The following is a 13,963-nucleotide window of genomic DNA, read 5'->3' on the forward strand; positions in this document are numbered from 1 at the left end:
GAGGTCAGATATTTCAATTAATCACATCAATACTAATTGCATTGCTTCATTGACTTTCTAGACAAGTCTTGCACGTGCCCAAATACACGTGAGATTATCTCTGTGGTTATCTGACCTTTTTTGTGTGTCTCCAAGGTGACCAACATGTCAGAAGAGCTGGCCATCCTTGAGAGCTGTTTGAAGCAGGTGGAGTCGGGGGTTGATGGGCAGGAGGATGTGGGCGTGTCGGATGCCTCCCAGACCAGTACGGAGACAGCCATCCAATCACTGATTGAGACCCTGAGAGCCAGAGACTTTGGCTCTGCCCTCACACAGGTCAAAACCTTCAGGTAAAGAAACAAAGGACTACATCTTTTCTACCCTCCACCTATTCCTCGATGTATAGACTTCTGTCCTGATGCTTTCTTCCTCCTCCCTCTCCTCCACTAGGTCTCTGTGGCCTAACGACATCTTTGGGAACGAGTCAGACGACGCGGTCCAGACACTCCTGCACATCTACTTCCGTCACCAGACGCTGGGCCAGACAGGCTGCCTGGCCGTGGTGGGGCCCAGCAGGGACCTGTCCCAGGCCAGCGGGCGCCTCATGGAGCTCAACCTGCAGATCAGAGAGGCTCTGAGCCAGGCCCAAACCTGCCAGGCCCCCCAGACCACAGTGGTCAGCACTGGACTGTGATCCTTCAGGCCCAAAGACTAGACTAGTCTAGACTGGACTGCAGCAGACCTCTCCTGTACCACTCGCAGCTTCCATCTGCTCTGGAGGCTGGGGAGACAGTGACGTGTGTTTGGGGAGGACAGAAGAGACTGCACCTAATAAGGGCTAAAGGATGTGTGGGAATAGCTGTGACTCATATTAATATATATTACATATATAAAATACTTTAAAAGCTCGTATCTGTTTTCCCAGAATAAGCCACCTTGCCAAATTCAGCTGCAATAAGTTGGGGTATTATGTGACTGGTGAAGACTGGCCCAGGAGCGAGAAGTAGGAAGGAGACAATGGGGATGATGATGCTAAACTGGAAGCGTTTTGGCGGAAATGACCTGATGGGTCTCCCATATTGGCCAGTTGCCTCCTCAGCCCCAGTCAGGAGACTGGTTGGGGTATGAGGTTTGGTCAGGGAGATGTGGTGTTCTTGTAGCAGAGGAGTTGGAGCATGGGCGCCTTGGGAGTCGGTCCGGAAGGAAACCGGATGGCTTTGTGAGAGGACAGGGCAGTCCTTGTCAAGATTCATAAACAAACACAAAAACAAAGAAAAAAAAAGTTTTCAAAAGCATGCTTGAAAGAGAGAAGCACTGCAATAATATTTTTTGAGAAATGTACTATTTTTTATTAGAGCTAACATCCTAGGTTGTAAATGTTAGGGTATTTAACATGTAATTGTAATCCTAGGGGAGCTGAGTCCCCCTTCCCTTAGGGACTGGAAAATATAAATTGATCTGTTTATTCACCTGCGTTGGAGAATAGCATCATCTTCAGCAAGTCTTCTAATGAAACTCAACTCTGTAACCAAATCAGTAGCTGCCTGTAGAGACTTTAGGCTGTGTGGTATATATTCTTGTATACACAAATGCATATAATTGCACAGAAGTGCAGACTGGCTACAACTCATTATGTAAACATCTAACTTATTTTACTCTGTATATATTTTAGAAAATGTAAAACCAGTATTTTCCCCTTGTACTTTTGTTGCACTGTTAATCCGAATAGGATGTATGAAGCTGATGTGAGAAAGATAGCTGATATTGAGTCACTAATGACCCACTCCACTATTATAATCCTGTCACACGAACTTTAACATTTCCCAAAGATTGGCCTGCCTGGTGGGGATTGTGGGTCAGAGTAAATTGGAACTGGTTAAAGGCGCTAGCTAGCATAGATTCTGCTTCCTGTTGGACTGCCACAGCCCAACCAAGCCCAGTCCTATGCATTCCTTCTCTCCACTGTGATCTCCATGTTGGCCCTGGAACAGGCTCCTCTAAAAAGACATGAGGGGAAACTGAGGCCTGTGTTTATCCATGTTGGCTGCACTGATGGTGTGCCACGGCCCTATGTTCTGAGGGGAAACTGCTGCCATTAAGGCTCTGCTTATGCTTCTGAAAAGGCACTGCTTGATGTCAGTGTTGCAGGAAACTTGTCATGGCACATTGTAAACGATCACTGTACTCATTCCTCACAGAACTTGTCTGTTGCATTTGAATGCTGATCTTAGTTATTTAACAGATTTTCCTGGAAAATTGTTTTTAATTGTAGGGATGCATTACCAATATTTTTTTTGTCATCTCACATACCAAGCCTTCTCTCTGGATAAATAAAAACTTGATCATATGAATGTTTGACTATTGTTATTTAAAGGCCCATTGCAGACATTATTTCCATTGAAAAGTCAAACCTAAGAACAAGTCCAGGTTCATGAGACCAGACAGTCCTAGCAAAATTACATCTGCATTGAGCTCCAGTAACCTCACTCAATGGCTGGCTAGTCAGGCCATCCTCAGTAACAGGTCATGTGCATAGTGATTAACGTCTGAACCACTGACAAGCCATGCTAGACAGGGAGAGAAAAATACCAGAGAATGTAGACTGCTGAGTATTGCCACTTTATTTCACATTCAGAAGTGTTTTCCTGCAATCGCTATCATAATGAAAATAAAGGCATAACAGAAAATAATGAAATCCAAAATTATTCTCCTCTAGCCCAGAGCCTCTTTAAAATGTGCACAGGGGCTTCTCTGGGCTGCAGGACTTAGATGTGACAGTTCATGTGCAGGTTCCTGCTAGATGATGTATTTGAAACTGAAGGTGCGGTCACAGGAGAGCCGCTTGCCCTTACACCTGCCACACAGATCCTGTCTGTGGGGGCGTTTGGGGTCAATGTGGCGAGGGGTCACTTCGCACACGCAGCGTGACTTGTTGCAAGTCTGTGGAGACAGAGGACATGGTTAAGTGGAGGACCCAAGTGTAGTGTCAAGTCATGCTTTGTCAGTTTAACAATGTACAGTATAGTACAGAAGCCTAGATCCTTAACCTGGCAGGTGATGTCCTCCACTCGGTAAGGATTGAAGGACTTCTGGCACGTTCTACAGAACTGCTTGAAGTAGACCTGAAACGGAGACAGTACTTGATAAGAGGCACTACCAGAGTAGCAGCAGTAGTCATACGCCAGGGATTGAATGGACCAGTTTACTATACCTTGCTCGTTCCTTGGACGCACCAAACATATGCGCTCTCCCAACGCAGGTTGCAGTCTCTGCAGTGATAGTACCCATACTTCTGCTCCAGAAACTAGGAAGGCATCGAGTCTAGTCAGAATGCGAATTACATAGAGCATCTTGGTCTACACAGCCACCTTTACAATTACTCACATGTCAAATGTTTATTTTGAGTCTTTCAGACTGGCCGACTAAACTACCGTCAACGTGTGGGGCTCACCTGAAACCTCACGCGGGTCTTGACTTCCGATCCATCCTGATCGGCTTTGACATCCTCGGTCGTAACTGACCGGTCAGTCTTCTTACTAGTTTTTTTACCTGGCCCAGTCTTTTCGTCCTTTGCCTTTTCTGTTCTGTCCTCTGCAGACTTTTCGCCTTTATTCTTTTTCCCGGCCTTCACGGTTTCAGGTGGGTCACCGGTCTGTGCTTCACTCGGTCCCCCTTTGTCGTCTTCTAGAAAATATGCAAGTCTCCTAGAAGCGACAGGCGAGTAGACGGCCAGTGTGCGAGGGTAGAGCACGCCTCCCACGGAGCTGCCTGGACTACCCGCAGGGCTACCGGGTGCCTGGGCCTCCTGTTTCCTCTTGCGCAAAGCGTCTCGCTTTCCGGTCATGAGAGTCCTTGGGCCGAGGGAGCACTGCACGGAGACATCCTTCTTCGGGTTGACCTGCACAGCGACATCTTTGGTATTTGCTTTCCGTAGCCTCGGTGTAAGATTGGGGTTTATTTGAGACAAGATGGATTTAAGTTGCGCGCGCTGGTGGTTATCAAAATAGTCCTCTGTAGCCACATAGTTTGCCAAATAATTGTTTCTCCAGCCCGCACCTTTTGGTTTGGGATACCTGCCAGAATAAGGGTTGTAAGATGAATAGAAATAACTGTCGATCGACTCGTCTACATATGTAGCCATTTTTTCTCAGCCAACTTGGGTTATTTGGTTTGCCGATTTAAATAGATTGACGAGACACGATTTCATTAATTGTACGCAGGTGTGGCAGTCCTCCTAAATTGGCCTCCAAGACCAATCCGCCAATATAACGGAACTCCGCAAGATTACAGAATGCAGAAGTGTCAGTAGATATTTTATTTTTCCTATATCATATATATTTTAATATACATTGATAAACATATACACAATTGTATATTTTACAGACGGGTTGTCATCGTACATATATGGTGATATGGAGTAGTTAGGTTTTGTTGAAGAATTGTACTGCATGATTTTTCTTCTTGAACTGAAACTATAGGCACCAAAACATGTACCCTTCGACTTGAATACTTGCTTTGAATGCAAAACAATCATTGATAATGTTAGCTATGTAGCTCATGATCATGTTTGACTTTACAAGCAAGTGAGATGATACATTTGGTAAACCGCTGTTGTCCTGCATCAGTGATGCGAGAGTGGATGAATATATTTTATGAAATCCATTTTCACAGCCATTTTGATTCATACACAAGATGTTGAAGTAAGCTCAGATATGCTTTTTTACTTCTATGAACCTGTTCATAATTGTTTTTATGGTCTTATGAATTGTTTCAAATATATTTTGTATCATTCCCTCACTTCATAAATAGTTGCAGTCTTCTGTCCTGTCATGAGACACACCCATAGAGTTTCTGCCCTTCGGGATTTTTTTTGATAGTGACGTCATGAGCGAACCTGAATGTCTTTATGCGCCACTCCGCCCATGGTGGGCCGTCGTCTCATGCGCACTAAACAGGAGTAGAGTCAGGACAAGGCTCCAGCATGATGAGATTTGGGTCACTCGTGGTGACCGCCCCGTAAGAAGTGTCAAAACCCATATCCTCGTCTTCAAACCTATTATATCCAATATCTCTGTTGTCCCCTGGTGGGATTGTGTCTGGTTTGTGTAAAACCTCTTTCCTGTACATCCGGTAGGCCAGGATGATGATGCCGGCCTCGGCGGCCTGGAAGAGGGCGTAGAGCAGAGGGAACATATACATGCCCCCCATCAGCTGTGGTGGAAAGGCCATCTTCAGGATGGCTGTGCAGAGCTGCACGTTCTGGCACCCGGTCTCCAGGGACACGGTCCTGCGGATGTTGGGCGGGAGATCGAAGAGGGTGGCCAGGCCGTAGCCTGCGGCGTAGCCACAGGCAGGCATCAGGACAGCCACCACATAGACAGACGGAGGGATGGTGGCCAGCAGCTCTGGCCCCAACATGGCCCCCGTCATGATGAACAGCATCACCAGGGTCACCAGCAGAGACCACAGAGACAACTGGGGAAACAAACAGCACGGAATCAACACAGGTTTTATGACATCGACATTCTCTACATCCAGGTTGTTTTAAAAGGGTAGAGGGAAGAAACAATGGAGGCATTTTCAGGATATTCAAACAGAACCAGTATTATTAAGGAGCAAGGGAAAGCCACAAGTGAGAAAGGTCCACTTGAATCGATGTTGTTTCTTGCATCCTTTCCCCTCTGTGGATCTATCATCCAGTTCTATGACTCTGTCACACATCTCGTGCCCCTCCCTCTCCTGTCTGAGCTGCCTTTAGATACATTCATCTGAAAGGGAGGGGCCGAGGGGCTCTCCCTGACAGTACTCGGATAGGATAGGATAAGTAATCCTTCTCACCCCCCCCCCTTAAATGATTTAGATGCACTATTGTAAAGTGGCTGTTCCACTGGATGTCAGAAGGTGAATTCACCAATTTGTAAGTCGCTCTGGATAAGAGCATCTGCTAAATGACTTAAATGTAAATGTAAAATGTACTCTGCCTCTGACGTCATTGTGCAATGTGGGCAGGCTTTTGTCGGCACTAAAAGCTAGACATAAAAAAAATGACTCAATGGGTACAATGTCACACTAGAAATTCTAAAGTCAAAAGATCCACAATTGACTTTTACAAAAATGTTGATTTATTTTACTAGCAAAAGTACCCTGTTTAATCATAACATGTACTATTTTAGTCTTGTATGTCATTCTTAATGAGACACTTAGAATCAGGAAGTGATTGAGGTAATCTTACATTTGTATTCTTTATATAGTACCTAGGTCTAATACATTTTATTGATGAATTTCGTGTAATATCACATTTCTAAACTAAACTATAAAAAGGAAAAGGGCAGGGGAACATAACAAACCAGCTTTTCACTGTCTGTCTAAAGTATGTGCCAAGTGCTCTCAATCTCACAATGAACCAGTCAACCCATCTCCAAACCTTCCTCTATACCGGACCGTTATTTGAGGCCGCCCTGTATACCTTTAAAACGATGTCCGCCGCCCGGTTGTAACGGTACCGGAGCACAACCCCCAGGCCAATTGGGATGAGCGTGCTACAGAGGGTGAGGATGATCGCGCCGAACGGCATCAGGTTGACCACCGGGGTGTTGATCCAGGCGCGGCTATATATCCACAGACATAGAGGCATCAGAACCAGCGCTAGGACCGTGGAGGAAATGGTCATGATGATGCTGAAAAGAGACAGACAAAAGTGAATCACACCATCACATTAACTTTATTCGAGTCCCCAAAAGCAGTGACCAGTACATTAATATGACTTTTTAGAATGGTGGACGAATATTAAGTGATAGGTCCTCAAATAATGGCATCAAGTTCTATTTAATAAATTAAGATGTGTTCAAATCCATCTTTTTTGAAAATCTGGACCACAAGTCCCAACAGTATGCTATGCTGGAGATACGACTGTGCGTAAAATTCCATTTGAATTGTCATGCGTAAAATTCCATTTGAATTGTCATGCGTAAAATTCTACCAATATGCGTAAAATCCAAGTAATAGCCTACGTGTGCCTAAACTTCGAGTTATATGCATCGTGAATAAAGTGCAATATCAGACAATGTATCAATTCATATAGGTTTAGGTTTCCATTCATCCAAGTAGGGTATAAATTGAGATAATTTTATTTGCGTTTTATAGTTCACTTGGAAAGGTGGGGGATAGTTGTATTCGTTCCTTTAGTTACCTCAGATTCATCTCCCCGTTCACTAATAACGACATGATGTTAGATAGGTTTCCTCCTGGACAGCAGCCACACAGTAGCACGGCCATAGCCGCCACATCGTCGAGAGAGAATGCCAAAGCAAGCAGGAAGGCGACCAGGGGCATGATAACAAACTGGCACACTAGCGCCAGCAGAACCCCGATGGGTCTGCGGATATGTTCCCCAAGCTGACTCACATCTACCGTACACCCTAGGCCCAGCATGGTGAAACACAAGACAATCCCTACAAACACATTGATTCCGTGACTTAGCGGGGAATCCCAAAAAGCAACCACCAAGTGAGCAGGTTCCGTCGGTGGCAGCTTAGCCCGAAGCCCAGCAGCAAACGCAGTCCTTAGAGTGTTGACTTTCAGAGATCCCGGGTCGTTCGTTACGCGTAATTCTGTCATGGCGAGCTCATCTGTGAACCCTTCGTAGAGTCGGGAGATGGTGTCATTCATGGTGAAGTTGAGGAATTCTGTTAGGCCAGCAGTTGGAACATCAGTGACCACCACGCTTGAGTTCTCCATCGCCTTACCAGGGTACAGATGCTCTCCACAGTCGGTGTCCACCTGAAAGTGTCAGTGCGTAAACTGTGGCCCCTAGCGGTGCATCGTCATTGCGCCCTGTCACCAATGACAGAGGAATAAACTCGAGGCTCAAAGGGTTAGAGAATGCCGTGCATCAGAGCATTTCTCCGTTTTAAACACAGACCATGAGACCCACATAGTGACGTTTGGGGCCACGGATTGGCTCACAGCTGACACACGCGCCAGCATTCCAGAAAGACGCAAGTTGCTCAAGGCGGGGGAGTCTGCTCATCATCTCTGGAGAATTCATATCAGGGGTGATGGGCTCGATCACCCCTGCAGGGCTTTTATATTGAGCTCGTGCACAGAAGAAAACGCCTTTATTCATCGCATTGGAAAATGTATATCACACAGTTTTCTCTGTGTTATAGTATATTAAAATATGTATCGGGTTGGAACACCTAATTTGGGTAATATTACTTTCGAACAATACATCCATATTTTTAATAAGTGCCTGGCTGTAGTTTACTGTGACAAGTGCACAGTTCTAATGACTTGAAATGTTTAGGTTGAGTAGGCAAACAGGGAAACTGGGATGCTCTTTATATACATTCATTTACCGCGGGCACGTTTCTTTTCTTCTCTGTGCTATTTCGATCTTTCGTGAATTGGATTGACAGTTTTGAAGTAATCACCATAAACCTGCGTACGTCTCAGAGTTATTTGTAGGCGTTATCTCACAGATCTTTCTGAATCGGACTGACCTGCTGTTTTCAAACTGGCCACTTCCAAGTCATGCCATTAAACGAATGAAACCATTAATTAAATGACAATTCCCGGTTAGAGAGGACCATCTTTCCCCGCCAAATCAATCCAGCGTGGGTAATTGCATACGTGGAGTGTCTGAAAGTGGGCGTGCGAAATAAATTGGAGGATCAATATAAGTGGGTGTATGGAAACATAACAGCTAATTGGGCAGATTGGTTGTCACTCAAGACAGTTTTGTGTGGCTGCTTGCGGCTTCCTTGTAGTGTTTTAGTTAAACCGGTTAGGATAATTAATGTGGACGGTTAGGAGAACTAACATAGCAGGTTATGAGAATTAACGTGGCAGCAGTGACCACACGTCATTCAGGGCAGGTGGGGGGAAAAAAATATAATATAATAAAACATATATAATAATATAAATATATATACACATATATATATTACATGTTTTGCATGTTATTTTGACATTAATATGTGTCACATATCAGTTTGCAAACAATGTACTTTTTAAAATCATTGAGTTAAAAATGCAGCAAACAAAGAGTAAGGCAGCTCCAAAATGTTGTCGTTTCAGCCTAACCCGGTGCTTTCTGTGGTGGTGGGGCAGCCTCATTCAAAACAACTGGAAACTGGGTAAATCTCAAACTCCAGTGAGTCCAAGACAAATGGGAACTTGGGAAAAAACGAGCTCTGACTGAGGAAAATACGTTTTGAACGGTCATCCAACTCAAAATTCCAACTCGGCAACTCTGACCTCGCCTCCCGAGTGATGTAGTGGTCTAAGGCACTGCATTGCAGTGCGAGCCGTGCCGCTAGAGATTCTGGGTCGAGTCCAGGCTTTGTCACAGCAGGCCGAGACCAGGAGACCCATGGGGCAGAGCACAATTGGCCCAGCATCGTCCAGGTTAGGGGAGGGTTTGGTGACTCCTGTGGCGGGCCGGGCATAGTGCATGCTGACATGGTCGACAGGTGCATGGTGTTTCCTCTTACACATTGGAGCGGCTGGCTTCCAGGTTAAGTGGGCATTGTCATGAAGCAGTGCGGCTTGGTTGGGTTGTGTTTCGGAGGAAGCATGACTCTTGACCTTCGCCTCTCCCGAGTCCATACGGGAGTGCAGCGATGAGACAAGGCTGTAACTACCAATTGGATACCACGAAATTGGAGAGAAAAAGGTGTAAAAAAAACAAAAAAAACAACCTCTGACCTCTTTCTAGAGCTCCGACCTGGAGATACATGACATTATGATTCAACTTTGTTTTTTTATTGAGTTCCCAGTTGTCTTGAAAGCACCATAAATCCAGAGAATGCCAGACTTGGATGACAAAGTTTGCATCACCTTCCTGTTCAAACGAACACAGAACAAGGGGAATCCAAATGTCTTGCATAAATCCAAATGTCTTGCATAAATGATGTAATATGCCAAGGATATATGCATACTGTAGCTTGAAAGTAATACCAAGTGTATGTTGTGTAGTAAGCTGTTATTAGCCCATGTGCCTCACCCTAATAATTTGGTCCATTTCCCTATAAATAACTTAGAGTCCTGTTCTGACTTGGTAGTGCACATGTATTCTATAGCCTGTTTTAGATAAATGTAATCATCAAATATTGTAAGAGCTTTCATTGCCCGCTTATATGCCCCCTTTATTTATCTTAAAGTTCTGGTTTGGTGTACAGGGAGAATACTGTAAGAACGGCCCATCTTCTGTTGCTGTACATTTCAAAAGTGCTGAACAAATAGTTATATTGACTAGAGGAGACCCTGAGTAAGGAATTGCATTTTTTAGAGATTGGTTGACTGACAACAAATTGTCACTACATTTGGGAAAAACTTAATTGATTTTGTTTGGAAAAAAACATAGATTGCTTAGGGCTGACAAGATAAAGGTAAACTGTGCAGGCAAGGAGATTGAATCTAAAACAAGTGTATCTTATCTTGGTGTGTCCCTAGATCAATCCCTTTCTGGAGACCTGATTGCTGCTAAAAATTATTTCTAAAATGGCAAACAAATATACATTTTTATATCGTAGCACTAGATAATTTAACATCAAAGTTAAGAAACTGCTTGTCTCAACCTTGATTCAGTGTCATTGTGATAAATCCTGCTCTGCTTGGTATAGTGGGCTATCAAAAAAGCTGAAAAAGAGAATGCAGGTCATGCAAAATAATGTAATCAGGTGCTGTATATGCTGAATGTCCCCCCTAGGACGCACATTGGGGTACAGGACTTCCGGGAGATGGGCTTGTTGCCTTTGGAGTCCAGAGTGGACCAACTTAAAAAACGTTTAAGGACCCAACTCTTAAAAAAATGTTTTTGCCTAAAATGACATACCCAAATCTAACTGCCTGTAACTCAGGACCTGATACAAGGATTTGCATATTCCTGATACCATTTGAAAGGAAACACTTTGAAGTTTGTGGAAATGTGAAATAAATGTAGGAGAATATAACATATTACATCTGGTAAAAGTTCATATTAAGAAAAAACGTGTTTTTTTTGTACAATCATCTTTGAAATGCAAGAGAAAGGCCATAATGTATTATTCTAGCCCAGGCGCAATTTAGATTTTGCCCACTAGCAGTCTATGTGAAACTTTTTAGACTGATCCAATGAACCATTGTATATCTGTTCAAAACATTGTATCAATACTGCCCAGATGTGCCTAATTGGTTTATTAATGCATTTTATAATTGTGCACTCTCCTCAAACAATAGCATGGTATTCATTCACTGTAATAGCTACTGTAAATTGGACAGTGCAGTTAGATTAACAAGAATTTAAGTTTTTCAGACTCACTCCAGGTATGCAGTTACCCATGACTAAATTAATCTCACATGGAACGCTGTCAGATGGAGCAGTTTCCCCCCAAAGCCTAATTGAATGGTAACCTATGGAGCTTCAAGTCGCCTTATAACGGGGACAGAAGCAGCCTACTTTACACATACAGTACATGTATATTGTGCTGGCACATAATGCAGGACCTGTCAGGAGCAGGAAATTAACTGAAACACTACAGATGACTTGAGGCTCTATTCAATCTGCAAAATTGAAGCGTACAGATTGTGCAATAGAAATATGAAGGTTTCCCGAATGAGACGACATATGGCAACAGATACATGGACTACAGAGGGACGCTGTTTCGCTCGCCCGGATGCTTTCTCCAGTGACAGTTTCAGCATAGAGGAAGCGAGAGCGCTCACTCTCGCCAAAATCTGTACAGAATAAGCCCAATGCGTTTCTATGGGCATAATATGCAGACCTAAACTCGTCACTTGCCTTCCAGCCTTTTGGACAAAGACGTCCATTGTTACGGCAGAGACATTAGCATCTCGTCATTATATACAGAACCCTGGTTTCAGCCTCTAACGAATTGGTAAAGGAAAGTGGGCGGGTGCATAGTGCAATGTTAGGATGATAGTTTCCCCGAAAGTAAATTGATATTGCCAACATTATATAATTACTCCTGTCTAAATAAAATCATTCAAAATACTACACCAGGGAGCATAATTTAGACACAGAGGATCATTAGCTTTTTATTTTATTTTATTTTAATTATCACAAATTATCACAAGTGGTAAACCCACAATTTGGGTAGTGCGCATGGCAGTAGGTCTAGCTGTGCTGTTAGTGAATAGCATCTAAAATATATGTGAAGATAATGTGTTTAGTATAATTTAAAATGTTGAGACAAGAAGAAGGGGAGGAGTGTCTTTCTCCAGAATGCATGCACTCAGCTCTCCAGAATGCATGCACTCAGCTCTCCAGAATGCATGCACTCAGCTCTCCAGAATGCATGCATTCAGCTCTCCAGAATGCATGCACTCAGCTCTCCAGAATGCATGCACTCAGCTCTCCAGAATGCATGCACTCAGCTCTCCAGAATGCATGCACTCAGCTCTCCAGAATGCATGCACTCAGCTCTCCAGAATGCATGCACTCAGCTCTCCAGAATGCATGCACTCAGCTCTCCAGAATGCATGCACTCAGCTCTCCAGAATGCATGCACTCAGCTCTCCAGAATGCATGCATTCAGCTCTCCAGAATGCATGCACTCAGCTCTCCAGAACGTGTTTAGCTGTCTCCTGCCAATTCTTGCCATTCATTGTTTCTTTGTGTGAATTGTTTGCCCTTTATATGTTTTTTTATAAATAAATTACCTGTCACCAGAAAACCTAGTACATGTACCTTTAATCCCCCATCATTTGGTTATATTAATTTCTGTTAATGGTGTATTTAGGCCTACTGTTCTCATTCTCAGACTGGAAATGTTGTTTGCTGAGTTCACAACCTGCAACACCTGTGAGAAAACATTACGAGTTTTGTCATTGTATTTTGTTTGGAGTTCTCCATGTGTCTGGTTTCTCTTTCCTGATAACTTGAGGGAGCATGTACGCATGAGCATACACAGAAGTAGGCCTACTTGATAGCCTGCATGCAAACGTAGGAAAGTGCCCATTTGGCAATGTCTGATTTCTGATTGTCATAACTCACCACGTCCACCGCTAATAAACTGAGTTTCTCAGAAATGTTTTCTTCACCTCACACAGTAAATCAACAAAGCCTGTTTTTCTATTCATCAACTGCAGCAAATGATTAGTTCCTCAGTATTTGAAAAATCCTTCCAACACTCCCAGCCTCGATAATCACCAAGCCTCGGGGTGAAAGAGCAAAATACATAATATGACCTAAAGTATGTGGACACTTGCTCGTCGAACGTCTCATTCCAAAATTATGGGCATTAATCTGGAGTTGGTCCCCACTTTGCTGTTAAAATTAGCGTCCACTCTTCCGGGAAGGCTTATACTAGATGTACTTTACATCTAGATGTTGGAACATTGCTGTGGGGACTTGCTTCCATTCAGCCACAAGAGCAGTAGCCACCCTTTGCCTTTATAAGGGGCGGCAGTGTAGCCTAGTGGTTAGAGCATTGGACTAGTAACCGAAAGGTTGCAAGTTCAAATCCCCGAGCTGACAAGGTACAAAATCTGTTGTTCTGCCCCTGAACAGGCAGTTAACCCAACTGTTCCTAGGCCGTCATTGAAAATAAGAATTTGTTCTTAACTGACTTGCCTAGTAAAATAAAGGTAAAAATAACAGCTTTGCACACTTTTGGCATTCTCTCAACCAGCTTCATGGTGTTGTCACCTGGAATGCATTTCAATTAACAGGTGTGCCTTGTTTAAAGTACATTTGTGGAATTTCTTTCCTTCTTAATGCGTTTGAGGCTATCCGTTGTGTTGTGACAAGGTAGGGGTGGTATACAGAAGATAGCCCTATTTGGTAAAAGACCAAGTCCATATTATGGCAAGAACAGCTCAAATAAGCAAAGAAACGACAGTCCATCATTACTTTAAAGACATGAAGGTCAGTCAATCAGGAAAATATCAAGAACTTTGAATGTTTCTTCAAGTGCAGTGGCAAAAACCAACAAGCGCTATGATAAAACTGTCTCTCATGAGGACCACCACTGGAAAGGAA

At 43.7% G+C, this 13,963-nt stretch overlaps 3 protein-coding genes across 3 annotated transcripts in view; 1 reads left to right on the plus strand and 2 right to left on the minus strand.

Moving 5' to 3' along the window:
• Positions 1 to 2,326, plus strand: part of LOC135556322 (protein furry homolog-like) — a 71,155-nt gene extending 68,829 nt beyond the window's left edge. Inside the window, 2 exon segments of the mRNA XM_064989423.1 lie at positions 136 to 329; positions 430 to 2,326. Of these exon segments, the coding sequence (XP_064845495.1) occupies positions 136 to 329; positions 430 to 673 (438 nt within the window). The 3' untranslated portion in view covers positions 674 to 2,326.
• Positions 2,327 to 2,590: 264 nt separating this feature from the next.
• Positions 2,591 to 4,129, minus strand: LOC135556323 (zygote arrest protein 1-like). The gene is made up of 4 exons (XM_064989424.1): positions 3,431 to 4,129; positions 3,191 to 3,283; positions 3,027 to 3,101; positions 2,591 to 2,919 (listed from the first exon to the last, which is right to left on the minus strand). Exons 1-4 carry the CDS (start codon positions 4,118 to 4,120, stop codon positions 2,776 to 2,778), a joined length of 1,002 nt encoding a protein of 333 aa, XP_064845496.1. The 5' UTR covers positions 4,121 to 4,129; the 3' UTR covers positions 2,591 to 2,775.
• Positions 4,130 to 4,926: 797 nt separating this feature from the next.
• LOC135555113 (sodium/bile acid cotransporter 4-like) lies at positions 4,927 to 7,716 on the minus strand. Its single transcript, XM_064987472.1, has 3 exons — positions 7,169 to 7,716; positions 6,446 to 6,656; positions 4,927 to 5,454 (listed from the first exon to the last, which is right to left on the minus strand). The coding sequence occupies exons 1-3, from the start codon at positions 7,714 to 7,716 to the stop codon at positions 4,927 to 4,929; spliced, it is 1,287 nt and encodes a 428-aa protein (XP_064843544.1).
• Positions 7,717 to 13,963: the final 6,247 nt, after the last annotated feature.

The sequence above is a fragment of the Oncorhynchus masou genome, chromosome 15 (genome assembly GCF_036934945.1).
Source record: "Oncorhynchus masou masou isolate Uvic2021 chromosome 15, UVic_Omas_1.1, whole genome shotgun sequence".
Lineage (NCBI taxonomy): Eukaryota > Metazoa > Chordata > Actinopteri > Salmoniformes > Salmonidae > Oncorhynchus > Oncorhynchus masou.

Excerpts from the sequence above, each read along its gene's own strand:
- LOC135556323 (XM_064989424.1), bottom strand. The coding sequence starts at position 4,120 with ATGGCTACATATGTAGACGAGTCGATCGACAGTTATTTCTATTCATCT. Across the intron at positions 3,284-3,430 it reads AGACCCGCGTGAGGTTTCAG|TTTCTGGAGCAGAAGTATGG; the intron begins GTGAGCCCCACA and ends ATGCCTTCCTAG. Across the intron at positions 3,102-3,190 it reads GCGTCCAAGGAACGAGCAAG|GTCTACTTCAAGCAGTTCTG; the intron begins GTATAGTAAACT and ends TCTCCGTTTCAG.
- LOC135555113 (XM_064987472.1), bottom strand. The coding sequence starts at position 7,716 with ATGGAGAACTCAAGCGTGGTGGTCACTGATGTTCCAACTGCTGGCCTA. Across the intron at positions 6,657-7,168 it reads AACGGGGAGATGAATCTGAG|CATCATCATGACCATTTCCT; the intron begins GTAACTAAAGGA and ends GTCTCTTTTCAG. Across the intron at positions 5,455-6,445 it reads CGGCGGACATCGTTTTAAAG|TTGTCTCTGTGGTCTCTGCT; the intron begins GTATACAGGGCG and ends TTGTTTCCCCAG.